At 46.2% G+C, this 13041-nt stretch overlaps 1 protein-coding gene and 1 long non-coding RNA gene across 2 annotated transcripts in view; both read right to left on the reverse strand.

Annotated features, from left to right (window-relative positions):
• CACUL1 (CDK2 associated cullin domain 1) overlaps positions 1-4259 on the reverse strand; it is a 38028-nt gene extending 33769 nt beyond the window's left edge. Inside the window, exon 1 of the mRNA XM_072339991.1 lies at positions 3739-4259. Within this exon, the coding sequence (XP_072196092.1) occupies positions 3739-4048 (310 nt within the window). The 5' untranslated portion in view covers positions 4049-4259. The remainder of the gene's footprint in view (positions 1-3738) is intronic.
• A 2904-nt stretch (positions 4260-7163) lies between these two features.
• Positions 7164-12374, reverse strand: LOC140254287 (uncharacterized). Its single transcript, XR_011904130.1, has 3 exons — positions 12230-12374; positions 11510-11590; positions 7164-7193 (listed from the first exon to the last, which is right to left on the reverse strand). It is a non-coding gene; the product is annotated as an uncharacterized lncRNA (long non-coding RNA).
• Between the last annotated feature and the right edge of the window lie 667 nt (positions 12375-13041).

A 13041-nucleotide genomic window follows, 5' to 3' on the forward strand; every position in this document is an offset into this window, starting at 1 on the left:
TCTGAAGACAGGGCAACATTAACGTTTACCTTGCTAAGGCCGACCTACGAAACAATCGCTATTTTTTGTTCTTCTGATCCAGAAACCAGATTACTTCCAGGTTTCAGTAACCGTCCCAAATCAGCAATAGCCTTTTTGAGGGCAGTATGCTGCTACTGCAGTCTCTGCAAGAACAACCTCAGGACCAGGAAGGAAAGGAACCAAAGGAAAACTCCAACAACCCTTCTAAAACCATCTTTAACCTTTTTCCCCCGCCTTTTTGGGATGCTGTTCTTCACAGTTTATCCCTATAACAGCCATCCAAGATCTCAAAGAATATGCATCCAGCAGCCTCCATTTCCAACCTGCAGGGTAAGGGCAATTCTAGAAGATGAGCTTGATTTTCTGGAGGTTGGTCAAGTTTGTGGGAAGTAGTGGATTCTGTAACAACACACACTTGTGCTTTCTCTCCCTGCTCCACCCACATCTGATTCAATGGACGCTGATGCTTTCCAGCACATTATATTTCACAAGCAAAGCTAGAAAAGCAACTGCTGCCTTTCCATGCACTGAGAAGTTCAAAAGAAAAACTGTGCAAGTCAAATGCAGCATTGAAATCACGTAAGTGAAAAAGAATATGCATGAACTTCATAGCATAACCTAGATATTTCGGTATCATAGCTGGAACTGAAATACAGCCTTCTCCAAACCATCTATCAGAAGGCCAGCAAAGAAAACCCACTAAAATAATATAAAGAAAAAAAGAAAATCCAAGAGTGGGCATATATCAGCTACACAAGTGATAGGAAAAACACACTTTCTGCATAGCCCAGGGAAGGGGCTAGAAAGATCGTAGGTACAGAACAGCAAGAGCAGAATATTAGTAACAATCAACAGCATCATTGATTATTATTTGTGCAAGGCAACTTCACCCGAAAAGCACTGCAGAAGTTTATTACAGTAAAGCAGAAAAGCCACCCTTCTTTTAAAGCCATGGCTAAAAAAAGGAAGGGATGAACGCATAAAGGAACCCAGCTTGCTGCCAGCTAAGCAGGTCTTGGTCCACCCATCGTTTGTCATTTACTCAGTCAACAAAAATGTAAGTGAGAAAGAAGCAAGACACCTTTAAGAAGCTTTGATAATTTCATCTCAGAAGTGAAATACGTTAAGCCTTACCGCTTCATTAGCAATGTGCACTAAAACGTTTTGTGCAAGCATAAGGACATCAGACAGACACCTAAAGAGTGCTGGGCGGACCTGCAGCCATCACTGTAGACCCGTGACTTTATTTTTCTCCCTTCTCTCTTGTCAGGCTGTGTGAGCACATGAGACTTGCTGTGCTACAGCACAACAGTTCAGACAGGGGATGGTTCTGTATGGATCTGTTTCACACCAGCTTTCAATCTGTTTGTTTTTAATGACAGGTTTCTCTATCTGCACTATGACTTTTTTAGTAAATGTAATGTTAAACTCTTTTTTATTCCTCTCATCACACTATTTGTCTATGCAGCTATGTGCAAAGCAATGTAAATTATACAACAGGGCAGGCAGAGGCTTATTGGATATGCTGACACTCACAGCCCCATGTGCCCATCCAAAATGGGACTGCGATTACATATATTTATATTCACGCTAGTTTGGAAAGGATGAAAAAGGAAAACAGCACATCCTCCCCACAATTAGGGTATGTCCCCAGTTACCAGTGCGGAAGAGGTTTCTCTTAAAGCAATAAAAGTTCTTACTTCCTCCTTGATGACATTTAGGAAACATTTTTCATAGCAGTATTGCTTTACTAATCATTAGCTAGGACTGAACCTAACCAACTGGAAATAGCTTTACTTACAAGATTGCCACAACATGGGAGATTTTCTTACTTTGCTCTAACATGAATAAAAGCCATTAAAGGAGCTACACATTACCACATCTTAGCTCTCAGCCTTATCCTAATCTCAAGGAAGAAGAATTTACTTGCATCCTCTAGATGGAAACTTCTAAACCCTTCTAAAACTTCTTCCTCCATTAATCTACAAGATGAATTAGGCCACATTAGTCTGCAACTAAAAACATGAACAAAAGCAATAAGCTGCAAGTAATTACATATTAAAACACGGGTAATGGATTTTTGTTTGTTTGTTTGCTTTAGAGGAAAAAATCCAGAGGAAGAGACCAATAAGAACATCAGTGGAGCTCCAGTTTACCACAGCACTGCAGGAAATAAGCCACTTGTGTCACTGCAGGACACCCTGTCCAAAAGGAAGCCTCAGCCTCACAACAGAACAGCCCTTCTCTGAAGAACCTCTTCACGCAGTACACACAGCAGACAACTTTCTTGCCAAGCTCAGGACTGACAAGCAGTTTTGCACACAGGCTCAGCCACTGTGAATACACAGCAGACAGGAGGGGAATGAGCACTGCTGCCTCCCTATTCATTGCCTGCTTACCTCTGAGGAGACCTCACTCCCTTTATCCATATGTAATAATTAAACAGAGATTGAGGAGCCCTCTGTCAGCATGAGGATCAGAACATGGAGGACTCTTGCTCAGCTCCTGTACTTTCTCCATCCTCTCTATTTCAATGGATTCATGCTGTTCATACACACACATCACCAACAGTAGGTGAAGGTGCAGAAAAGTTGTACTGGGTGTAACACCTCACAGATTTTTGCATTTTAAAGGACTCTTCATTTTCTTTTTAAAAACACCTGAATATCAGTAGGACAACTAATGCCTTGGGATATTAACACTGGAAGAGCAAAATCAAGAACTCAAAAAGCACACGCTAAGCAAAATCACACCTTTCCTCACATACATGCTATGGCCTAGCCAGGAAATGACCTTCCCATTTGTGTAAGATCCAAAGTTTGCAAGCGTTTCCACTCTGAAATAGAAAGAAAACCTCCAGCTCTCAACTTCTGAATTGGGAATTCATGTTCTCCTTTTAGCAAGGCCAAGCACCATTTCTCCGCAACCTTCCCATAGATTTACAAGCCACCCAAGGTACCTGGGGCCCTGACAGCTAAGCAGGCAGTGAGCCAGCAAGCTTAGGGAGTCTGGGAGCCCCAGCTTCAAAGCAGCCGGCCCTGGCAATGAGCCGAGAGCCACGGAGCTGAGGCTGCAGGGAGCCTGAACTTCTGGCTTCTGAGGAGCTATGCAGGTGAGCTGGCACGGGGAAGAAGAAAAAAAAAGGTGCACTTCTCAACGAAATGTCATCATGGCAATTACACGGCTGCAGTTCGAGGAATTTATTCACCAAATCCAAGTTTTCTGAAAGCCATTAAGGAAAAGGACGAACTTTGCCCAGAGATGTGACTGCTAGAAATGAAAGCAGAACCAAAAGGAACAGCAGAAAGGCCTTCCCTTCCTTCAGCCTTAGCTCAGCAAGGCGGCAGGAAAAGGTCTACATTTACCATTGCTGCTAAAAGCTTGGTGCAAACGATGGTTTGAATCTACCTCTGGGGGAAACACTCTCTGCTCTTCTCCCCAGGCCTCTACAGACATACATAACCCTTCGGGAACAGCTCTGCACCTATTTCCTCTCCAGAAAACCAACGGGTTTCGCACCATCCCGCACCATTCCCTGCTGCCGGGCTCAGTCCTCCAGCCACAAAGCTACAGGAAAGCGCCCACCGAGTCACAAGCCCCAGCCCAGGCCATGGGGGCTCCGCTCCCCACCCCCGGCCAGCCCAGCCCCGAAGCTCGGTCACAAACAACGGGAAGGAGGCGGACAGCGGACAGCCCCGAAGTCCGGGGCTCACTCACGGAACTTGGAGGTGGAGGCGTTGATGTTGATGGCGGCAGCGATGCCTCCCGGCCCCCCCTTGCTCACAGCGCCCGCCGGGTCGCAGTTCCTCAGCATGCCGTTGGCCTCGGGCTCCACGGGCAGCAGCGGTCCGGCCGGTGGCCCCGCGGGGCCGCGCACGAGGCGGTCGCCGAGAGGGGTGGTGGCGGCGGCGGGGCCCAGCAGGTGCCGCCCGTAGCCGCCGGCGCCCCAGTTGTTGTGGTTCTGGTCGTCCATCATGGCCTCGCAGCCGCCGCCGCCACCCTCCTCTTCCATGCTCTCCTCCTCCATGCCGCCGCCGGCCGCGCGGGACGAAGTCAACGCCCTCCACCCATGGCGGCCGCTCTCCGCCGCCGGGGCGCAGCTCCGGGCACGGCCCGCAGCCACCGGCACGGCACGGCACGGCACGGCACGGCACGGCACCCGCAGCGCGACACTTTGCGGCAGGCGGAAGGAGGAAGGAGGTACTCTGGGAAACGTAGTCCGAAGAAGCCGCGCGGTGATTGGACCGCGGCGCGGAAGTGGGCGGGGCTACATTCACGTGGCGAACGGCACATGGCCGGGCTGTGAGGGGCAACACGGAGCGGTGGTGGGCGAGGAAAGTGGGTTGTCTTGCTCTGCATTGCAATGCTGTGTTCTCACCTCGAGTACTCGGTGCAGATGGGGTCTGTTAAGCCCGGAGCAGAGCAGGCTGAGGGCAGCCCTCATGGCGGCCCACGGCTCCTCGCAGGGAGCAGAGGCGCAGCGCTGAGCTCTGCTCTGTTACAGCCACAGAGCCCGAGGGAACGGCGTGGAGCTGTGTGAGGGGAGGGGCGGGTGAGAACGGGGGGAAGGGTCTGCACCAGGGGGCGGTGGGTGAGCAGCCCGCTCAGACACTCCGGTACAAGGTTTGGGGTCGGCTGGGCGTTGTAATTTTCTGATCATCACAAAGAAACGTCATTATCTTTTTGCATATCTTGGCTGCCAGTAAGATGCGTTTGTGCTCTCCACCTGCAGAGCAGCTCCCCTGCACCTCCCACTCAACGCTTCCAATGACCCCAGAGCAGCTCTCGGATTATTTGCCAGCATTGGGGAACACCGTGACCTGAGAAGAAATCAGGAACTTATCAGCAGGGATTTATCTGTGCTTGATTCATTTCAGAAACTCCTACGTGAACATCTGAGAGCAGTGCAAAAAAGAGAGAGAGAAACCCATCGTTTGTTTGTTTGTTTTAAATTCTAGGATTTCTTCTCAGTTTCATAGCCCTGTGTTACCACCTCTGTTGTTTACTGACCAGGTGGGGTCATTCATTTTTCTTTGCTGTGCTCTTTATAGAGGGTATGTTTCCTTTCTAATCCCTTTCACAACGTTCCCTGCACGGTGGCTGCACCCACTGCACTTCCTTGTGGCAGGCGTCCAAAGCAGCTCAGGGAATGCTTGGCTGCAGCGTTCTCTGTACAGTCTCCTCCGTTGCCTTGTGCAACAAGCTGTCTCATCTTACAAATCAAACAAGGAGCCCTTTCTTGCCTCCCAGAAGGCAGATGAGAAGCTGAAACAGTCATCTGTGGCTCACGCTATTTAAACACATGACTGCATGCCGATAAAGGCGCTATCAACCATTTCATCACTAACGAAGCTCTTGTTTCTGCATGCACTTCACAGACTCCTCCGCGCTGTTTCCTCTTTTCCTCGTCAGCATGTGGAAATCTGAATGGTGTTTAAATACAGTCTTTGCAAAATAATACTTTGCAGTAGCACAGCTGTAATTATTTTCGGTATTAATTGGCATTGCCATGCAGGGTCCTGACAAGAGCTTCTTGAGTGTTCCTCACATCTCCATAAAAACCCTGGAGACTGAAGACTTGCAATGAGCTCATCGCTACACTCTCATGCTTTTGCTCACAGAGTAACATACAGATGGCAAACCAGCAGCGGCTCCTGAATCATATTTAATTATCTGGACAAGTGTCATTGTTAAATCTTCATAACCTTTGGGGGTTTTTGTTTGTTGTTTGGTTTTGGGGTGTTGTTTTTTTTTTGACTGAGTGCTCTTGATAATCAGGTCAGAGCCTCAGGCTGTATTACAGTTCAAAAAGGAAGATCAAGGTTTCCTAACATTATCCATAGAAAGTGTGATTCATTAAAAAATTAGTATTTTCTACACAGAAATGTGTAGAAATAAGGCTACAAGGGAGCTTCTCCACCGAGGCTGTCAGAAGCAGGTTGTGATGCTTCCTCCTGTTGGCTGTTTAACTTTTGTGTAATTTCCATTTTATATGAATAGCCACATCACTTAGGTTTGGATATTTTCTTCTTCCTCTTCTACACGTGTTTCTAAACACCACTGGGATGAGTAGGTATCCCTGAGCAGCTATTGCTTCACTCCATGTCAGACCTGGGTGCATGGAGGCAGCAGGTCAGTTGTATATGAAACTTGTTGGTGAACAATGCTCAGGTTGTTTTATTTCCTGCTAACCATGGTGACATAGATAGAATTCTCATTTTAAAATAGACTGGCATTTCCTTATTTCACAATCACCCATCCCACTGAGGTCAATAAGAAAGCTTTCAATGAGTTAAATGGAATTTCAATCAAGTAATGCAGCACGTAAAGTGTCTCCCAGATTTATGGCTCTGGTTATAAACACCATATGAAAAGAAAATACTTCTGAGAAGCAAGTGTGTCCATTACTGCAATACTGACTGTGGTGAGAGCACGTTTCTTCAGCTGTATACTCTCTGCAAATGTGGTCTGTCTCATTATACTGCAGGCTCTTAGGTGGCCACTGACTAAAAAAATAAATATGATAAGAAATGTGATAAGTCCTTGAGAACTAAAGGCTGCGGACATGTTTTATCAACAGCATCGATTTCTGAGAGTTCGGAAGGAAACAGAGCATAAACTGAAGTCAGCTGCATGAAGAGAAATCATCCTTGCCATCTTCCACAAGCAGAAGAATGCAAAGGAACCTTCTGTGTATTTGACACACAAGTAAATCACTGCTGTGTGTTCCCCATGCACTGTGCCATCCCGAGGTGCAGCCAGAGAGCAGGGACCAGAATTGCACAAAGCTCTTTATAAAGCTTTCCAGCCAGTTCCTTTTCTCTGCCCACCCATCAGCGTCAGCAGCTCTTCAGGAGCACAGTGACCACGGACTATAACCACAGAGATTTTATCCAGCTTCTCCACTAGTGGTCACCGTCCTTGCATGATCTGTGCTTGATGGCGGGGCCCTGCCTGCACTAAGGGGGCTCCCAACCCATCAGCTTCTACCCTTTTGCCCAGGAGCCGCAGGGTTTGTGCCTCAGCCCTTTGCATGTGCTGTGCTGTGTGTGACGTTACCTCTCACTGCTGGCTCCTTGCGTGTTACTTTTTCTCCTCCTCAAAACCTCTTAGGATTATTTCTCAGGCTGCATCACTCAGTTCCTGGATATGAGGGTAACTCCAGAATTGTCCTGGAAAACAGGCAGAACAGGGAGTGAAGGAAGATAAAAGATGGACGGCAGAGGTATGCTGTAATTTTCTGGCATGTGTTGCAGCACCGATACAAAGCACAATTCTTTTGCCATAATCACACTGAAAGCATTTTTGAGGCATGTGATATGAGCTAATCCTTCTAACTATGGGCACATCTATACTATTCCATAAAGCAAAACCAAAATAACATTTATTTGTTTGATGATTTCGTGAGGCTCTGGTCAGTCAGCGCCACATGTCTGGACCACACTACAAGCAATAGGAAGGTCTCTGTTCAGCCCTATACAAAACCAACTGCCCACCTCTTGTGCACAGTGACAAGCCCAGATGTGAGCTACCTTATGGACATAGTGCACAGATAATGTGGAGACAATTTCTGCCACCAGGGAAGGCTCCAGGCATGTAAAAGGTCCTGGCACAGCCCAGGGCAAAAGGAGGAAAATGAACATGGCTATTGGCTGACAGCTTAAGGGCAGGGAGTAGTGAAACCCTTTGCTAACGTCCCACTCAGAGCTGCAGCGTGCCCTGTAAGTGTGTGTAATTAGACAGAAAATAAGGCTTTGGCAGTATGTGAAGTATCCATTGCAGCTAATAGCATGCTGACAGTTCGGGCTTGTTCAGATGTTTCATGATGGTACTGAATTAAAACCTTTCATCCAGGGGCTCTGGGCCATTTTACCAAGAGCTCCTAGAACAGCACCACACGCCATCCTCCCAGGAATGGGCTTAGGCTGCTACACGGCGTGCTGCAGTGCAGCATAAGGCTGCAGGTCAGTTCACTGAGGTGTTAATATCAGCATGCTCCCCAGGGGCTGGTGGGGCTGTGCAGGTCATTACCCACACACACTTATAGGCTATCATTTGGCAATAAACACAACAGCCCCGGCTTTATTAATGTAAAAAGAAGAAACAAAGCAGCGTGTGCATTTTCTGCTGTTTCATCATGTTTTCTCATTTGACTTGCTCCATTATCTCCCGGTAATCTTCCTCCATCCTACATCTCCGCCTGTGTGTGCAGCCCATTGTGAGCTCTTTGAAAGCACAGCATTTAGCACACAAGTGCTGCTGGACTGCAAGCAAAGGGAAACTCAAGCCTCAGCACAGCAGGTTTGTTCGTTGTGTCATTAAGCAGTTCATTTCTTTCTCACAATGTATATATGCAGGAGTTTGTGAAAATTGCTGTTCCTGCAAAATGAGCATCAATAACAGAGTGAAACAGGTAATATTTTTTGAGAATCTAACAGTGGTTGTTTGCTGTCATTTGGTTGTGTCGCTTTAAATCTTTGATCCAGGTTATTTTCCACTGTATAGAGTGAAAACTCCTTCCTCGTGGACTGTCCCCAAGGTGTGTGCTGCTACCAAGGACTGTCAGTGCCACAACACACTCTGATCTGACTTTGTTTTTCCCCCAAATGATAACTGAAACACAAGCATACAGCAGTATAAGGTGTGACAGGCAGCGCATCGTGTAAAGCGGACTGTCATTTGCCTAGAGGTGGAGCCAGATATCTGCAGGGCTCGTACACAGAGGAGTGACGTTTACTGAGCAATAAAGCAGGAAAAGTGAAAGCATCTCAGTCAGGTATTTGCTTGAATATAGGCTGTATGATACCTGTGCAAGAGCCACAGGAGAATTTTGAGGAAGAAGAATCACTGCATAAACAAAACCAACATATGAAGAGGAAGAGGAGTACCAGCTCCTTTACAGAGTAATGCCTTCCATACGGCACTCTCCTAATGATTGGTCCTGCAAAATGCTTTAGAGCTTTAGACAGCACTTCTCTTGCTGTTTCAAAAACAGGTCTGTTTAGGACTTTTTGATCAGGCGGTAGGAAAGCTGTCTGCATCACATCTTTCACTTACTTTCACATCTAAGACAATCTGGGCACCACATACCCAGCTGGCAGAGCCAACAGGATGCAGCAGCAGCAGCAGGACTGGCACCTATCTTTGTTTCATGTTGGATAGTGGCTATTAATTAACTTCGTTCGCGGTATTTTCTCTGGAAACAGTAAAACAGAATCCACAGTTCCCCCTGCTGGATAATAATGCATGCAGTCACTGTGTCTGCAGTGGATCAGTGGATTTTAAACTGGATCGCTTTCTGTAACTGTAAGGCAGGAAATGCAGGTCCATGAAAAATTTTTCTTTCAATAAGATGATGCACTGGGGAAGGCCCTCATTGCAGTCTATGGTTATCATAGTGACTGCCTGGTTTCTTTTTCTGCTTTTCATTCAGTACTCAAAGGAGGCTCTCCCCACATTCTGTGGGATCTGCTACCACTTCCTGCTTTCCATTCTGCATCGGTCAGGTTCAAAAGTCAGCAGTTGCTCTTATGTCTTCCAAAATCTCAAACTGGGAAATAGCATGGGGTGAAAGGGATAATACAAATGCAGGGGGTTTTACAGACAAACTTAGAAATAAGAAACGTGAGAGATTACAGTGCTATTAGCCAAGGAACAAAGGCACCAGCCCCTCGCCCTCATGATTACTGTAATTACCAGAGCAGCAAGTGGTCCTGTCTTAATCAGACTTCACAGTCAGTGCTCCAGCTTCATCCTCCCAAATCAGTCCAGGGCTTTGGCGTCATTCACCACTGAAAATCTCGTCCTGCCTGTTTGTTTGTTTTCTTCCTACCTCTTCACTTCTTTCTCCTCCTCAGCCCTGCTCTGTTTGTGTCTCAGGCTTTGCTTTCTCTTTTTCAGAAGGGACATTACCAATACAGAACCCAGGTTCTGTCTTAGTCCCAGGCTTAACTTTCTCTCCTCCTGCCTTCCTTCCAGCAGTACAATCCCAACACAGCATTTAAAGAGACCTTTTAATTTCTCTCCCTGCTCACCAACTTACCTCCATCCCTTGCCTGTTTTTTGGGTACAGACGCACAGTCCCTCCTGGGTACTGCCCTGCTTAGTCTCCACATCCCACATCCTGGCATTCTTGGGGATGGAAGAACACTTTGGCACAGCCTCTCTCAGCCACCTGAAGATGCAGCTTTCCTGACCGATTCTTTCCCCTTTCCTCACTGCAGTGACATCTTTTGTTCACATTCCTTCTACAAATGCTCTCATGTTCCCCTCTTATCCATCAAGCTGATCATGTTATTAAACCATGTCAACTCCATTTGACTTTCTTTCTGGATCCCCTTCTCCAGCACATCAAACAGATGTTTCACTGTCAAGGTCCTTTAGGATCTAATTCTCATCTTTCATTAAGCATCAAGAAATCAACTCTGTCCTTCGCTCTTCTCATACTAAAAGCTCTTATCTCTCTCTTAAAAGACTCAGGCATGCAGTTTATGCTTTCTCTATGCACTTTATGCTTTCTCCCATGCAGCTATACCTGCAAATCTACCCCCATTATCCTCAAAATTCTCCTTTGACGTTATGTCAATAAAATCCTTAAGTGCTGGGCCATGAGTGTGCTGGCACCCTGTGACAAACAGCGCCTAATGATGCCTCCCTGTCTGCCTCTGTCCATTCATTAGCTCCTGTTTGGTAGTGAGAGCTCAGGCTGTGGAGGACAGACATTGCCTTTCTCTTTCACAGCCCCTACCACCACAATTCCTAAAACACCAGCACCTTGAAGTCAAACCAGTATCAAGAGGCAATACTCTCTCCTATTAATGAACTAAAATAAAAGGTGGTTTTCTCTTAGACAACAACTTCTAAGACATATTTCTTTTCCAGGGCAACTTTGGCTGAAAGAACAGTAGTGACAGACCATGGCACTCCTGATGCTTTACATAGTAACTCTACAGGTTGTATGTATGCCCAGGCCTAGGACAAGGGGCTTCACTTTTAAACAACTTAATTCATTGGTGCTATTTCTTTGATATGTATCAGATACTCAGGATCAAAGTCAAAAGGTAGGTACTACTGAACAGCAGAGTGAATGGAAAGCAATGCAGGAGCAAACATAAACAAATTAGACTTTATTTACAGTGAATAATAGGGCATAAGAAAATGACAAACAAATATATTCTTATGTGTATTCATTATTGTGGCTCCAGGCATGTGAAAATATTACTACAGGACTTGCTGCTACAGCACATAATTAAGAAAAGTGCAAGGATTGCTTTCTGTTGCAGCAAGGAATGTCAGCTGAACCTCACCACCTTTCATACAGCTTTCATCCACACTTCTGAGGTATTATGAGAATGAACATGCTGTAAGTGAGCTTTTATGTGCTGCTTTACTAAAGAAGTTAAATTCTATGCAAAAACAAATAAATCTCTGTGGAGGAACTGGCTGGATTATACAAATAAAATCCTGTAGTCAATAGGCTGTTACTTACAAGGAAAAAAGGCAGCGAGGAGCCTCCCAAGTGGGACAGCATCACAGGCAGGAAATGACTCTCTGCTCCCCTTAAAGGTTTCTTTTCTAAGTGAAAGAAGTGAAGAAAAGCCCAGGAGGCAAAAATAAGGGGAATCAGGTCAGCTTCTGGGCTCATCCTTCAGTATAAATGAAGCACATGTCCAGCTCATACAGTTCCAAAATCATTTGAAGTGATTGTTTTCAAGACAATCCCCCGTCCCCACATTATTTTCCCTACCAGGGCAGAAATAGCCCCTCATTATTTACCCTCTGCATTGCAGCTTTGCAGCAGATACCCACTCTGAGCCACTGAGCTTAGGTTGCTGCATCTGCTTTCAATGCACACACCAAGACCATGTTTTCTCTGTTGCATTCACCTGTCAAATGCTGTTTAAGAGAACAGGCTTCAGACAATGCTAAGAAATGCTGCATTTAATCCTGTTCTGTGCTTATGATTCAGTGTGTTTCTGAGCAGTCATGAAAAGCTTATGGAACACCTTGCAACAAACCAATGCTGCTAATCTGTATTTATGAATTGGATATCAGAAAGTGTTTGGCCGATGAGATTTTAATTTCAAATAAACTGTTCTCATGGACCCAAACACACCAGATTTCTGGCAAAAATATAAACAAGAAAGTGATGAAACCTCTGTGCCCTTTTCCCAAACACTGAGTACTGCGACCTCCCTAAGAAACTTACCTCAAAGATGTGCCCAGAGCCGTCCCAGTCCTTGTGTACTGTGAATCCCCTCCACATTGGCAGTGAGGCTCAGGAATGACTGAACTGGGTACGACAACCTCTGTCCGTCCCCATCTCGATGTTGGTGCTCTGCTCTCACTGGGGATAGAACCTGGAGTGTGAGTCAAAAGAGAAGCATTTGGGATAGGTTCCTGCTCTGGGCAAGCAGGAGCAGGATTGTGCCACAGCTCATGCAGCATGGAGGTAGCACCCTTCCTTTTATAACAGCTCTTGACAAGATCCCAGGGCACCTAGTCTGCTATTCACAAGTTGTTCCTCCCATGATGCTTTCCAGAAAATCTTTCTGTCTTTTTTCCATTGCCCCGATGAAGCTTATCCTGGTGGAAGTAGAATGATGGTGCTGGAAGGGACCACCCCATCTTTGCCATTTGTTATCTGCTCTGTCTGGACACCCAGGACCAGGGTCCCACTGAGACAGGCTCTTGAGAAGGCAGTGATTTAGTAACAAACCTCTGTTCTGCCCCGTGTCCTGAGCAGCTGCTGGGCAGGACGAAAAGAACAGCCCTGGTGACTGGAGTGCTCTCCATGTTATTTATCTATTTCCACACCCTCACCATACTGAAACAGCAGATTCTTGGTTCCTTTATGAATGTGTGCACTGGGACTCGAGTCAATGGCAACTGCATTTGGTGGTTTGTGTCCCTTTATGTCATATCTGCATCTTCATCTTTAAAAAGTAGAAAGAGCAGCCAGTCTGAACTGGAATTCAACCAGCTTCGTGTTGAAAAGGGGAGAATTCCCTTGAAGAGGTG

This window comes from Excalfactoria chinensis, chromosome 6, assembly GCF_039878825.1.
Source record: "Excalfactoria chinensis isolate bCotChi1 chromosome 6, bCotChi1.hap2, whole genome shotgun sequence".
NCBI classification, from domain to species: domain Eukaryota; kingdom Metazoa; phylum Chordata; class Aves; order Galliformes; family Phasianidae; genus Excalfactoria; species Excalfactoria chinensis.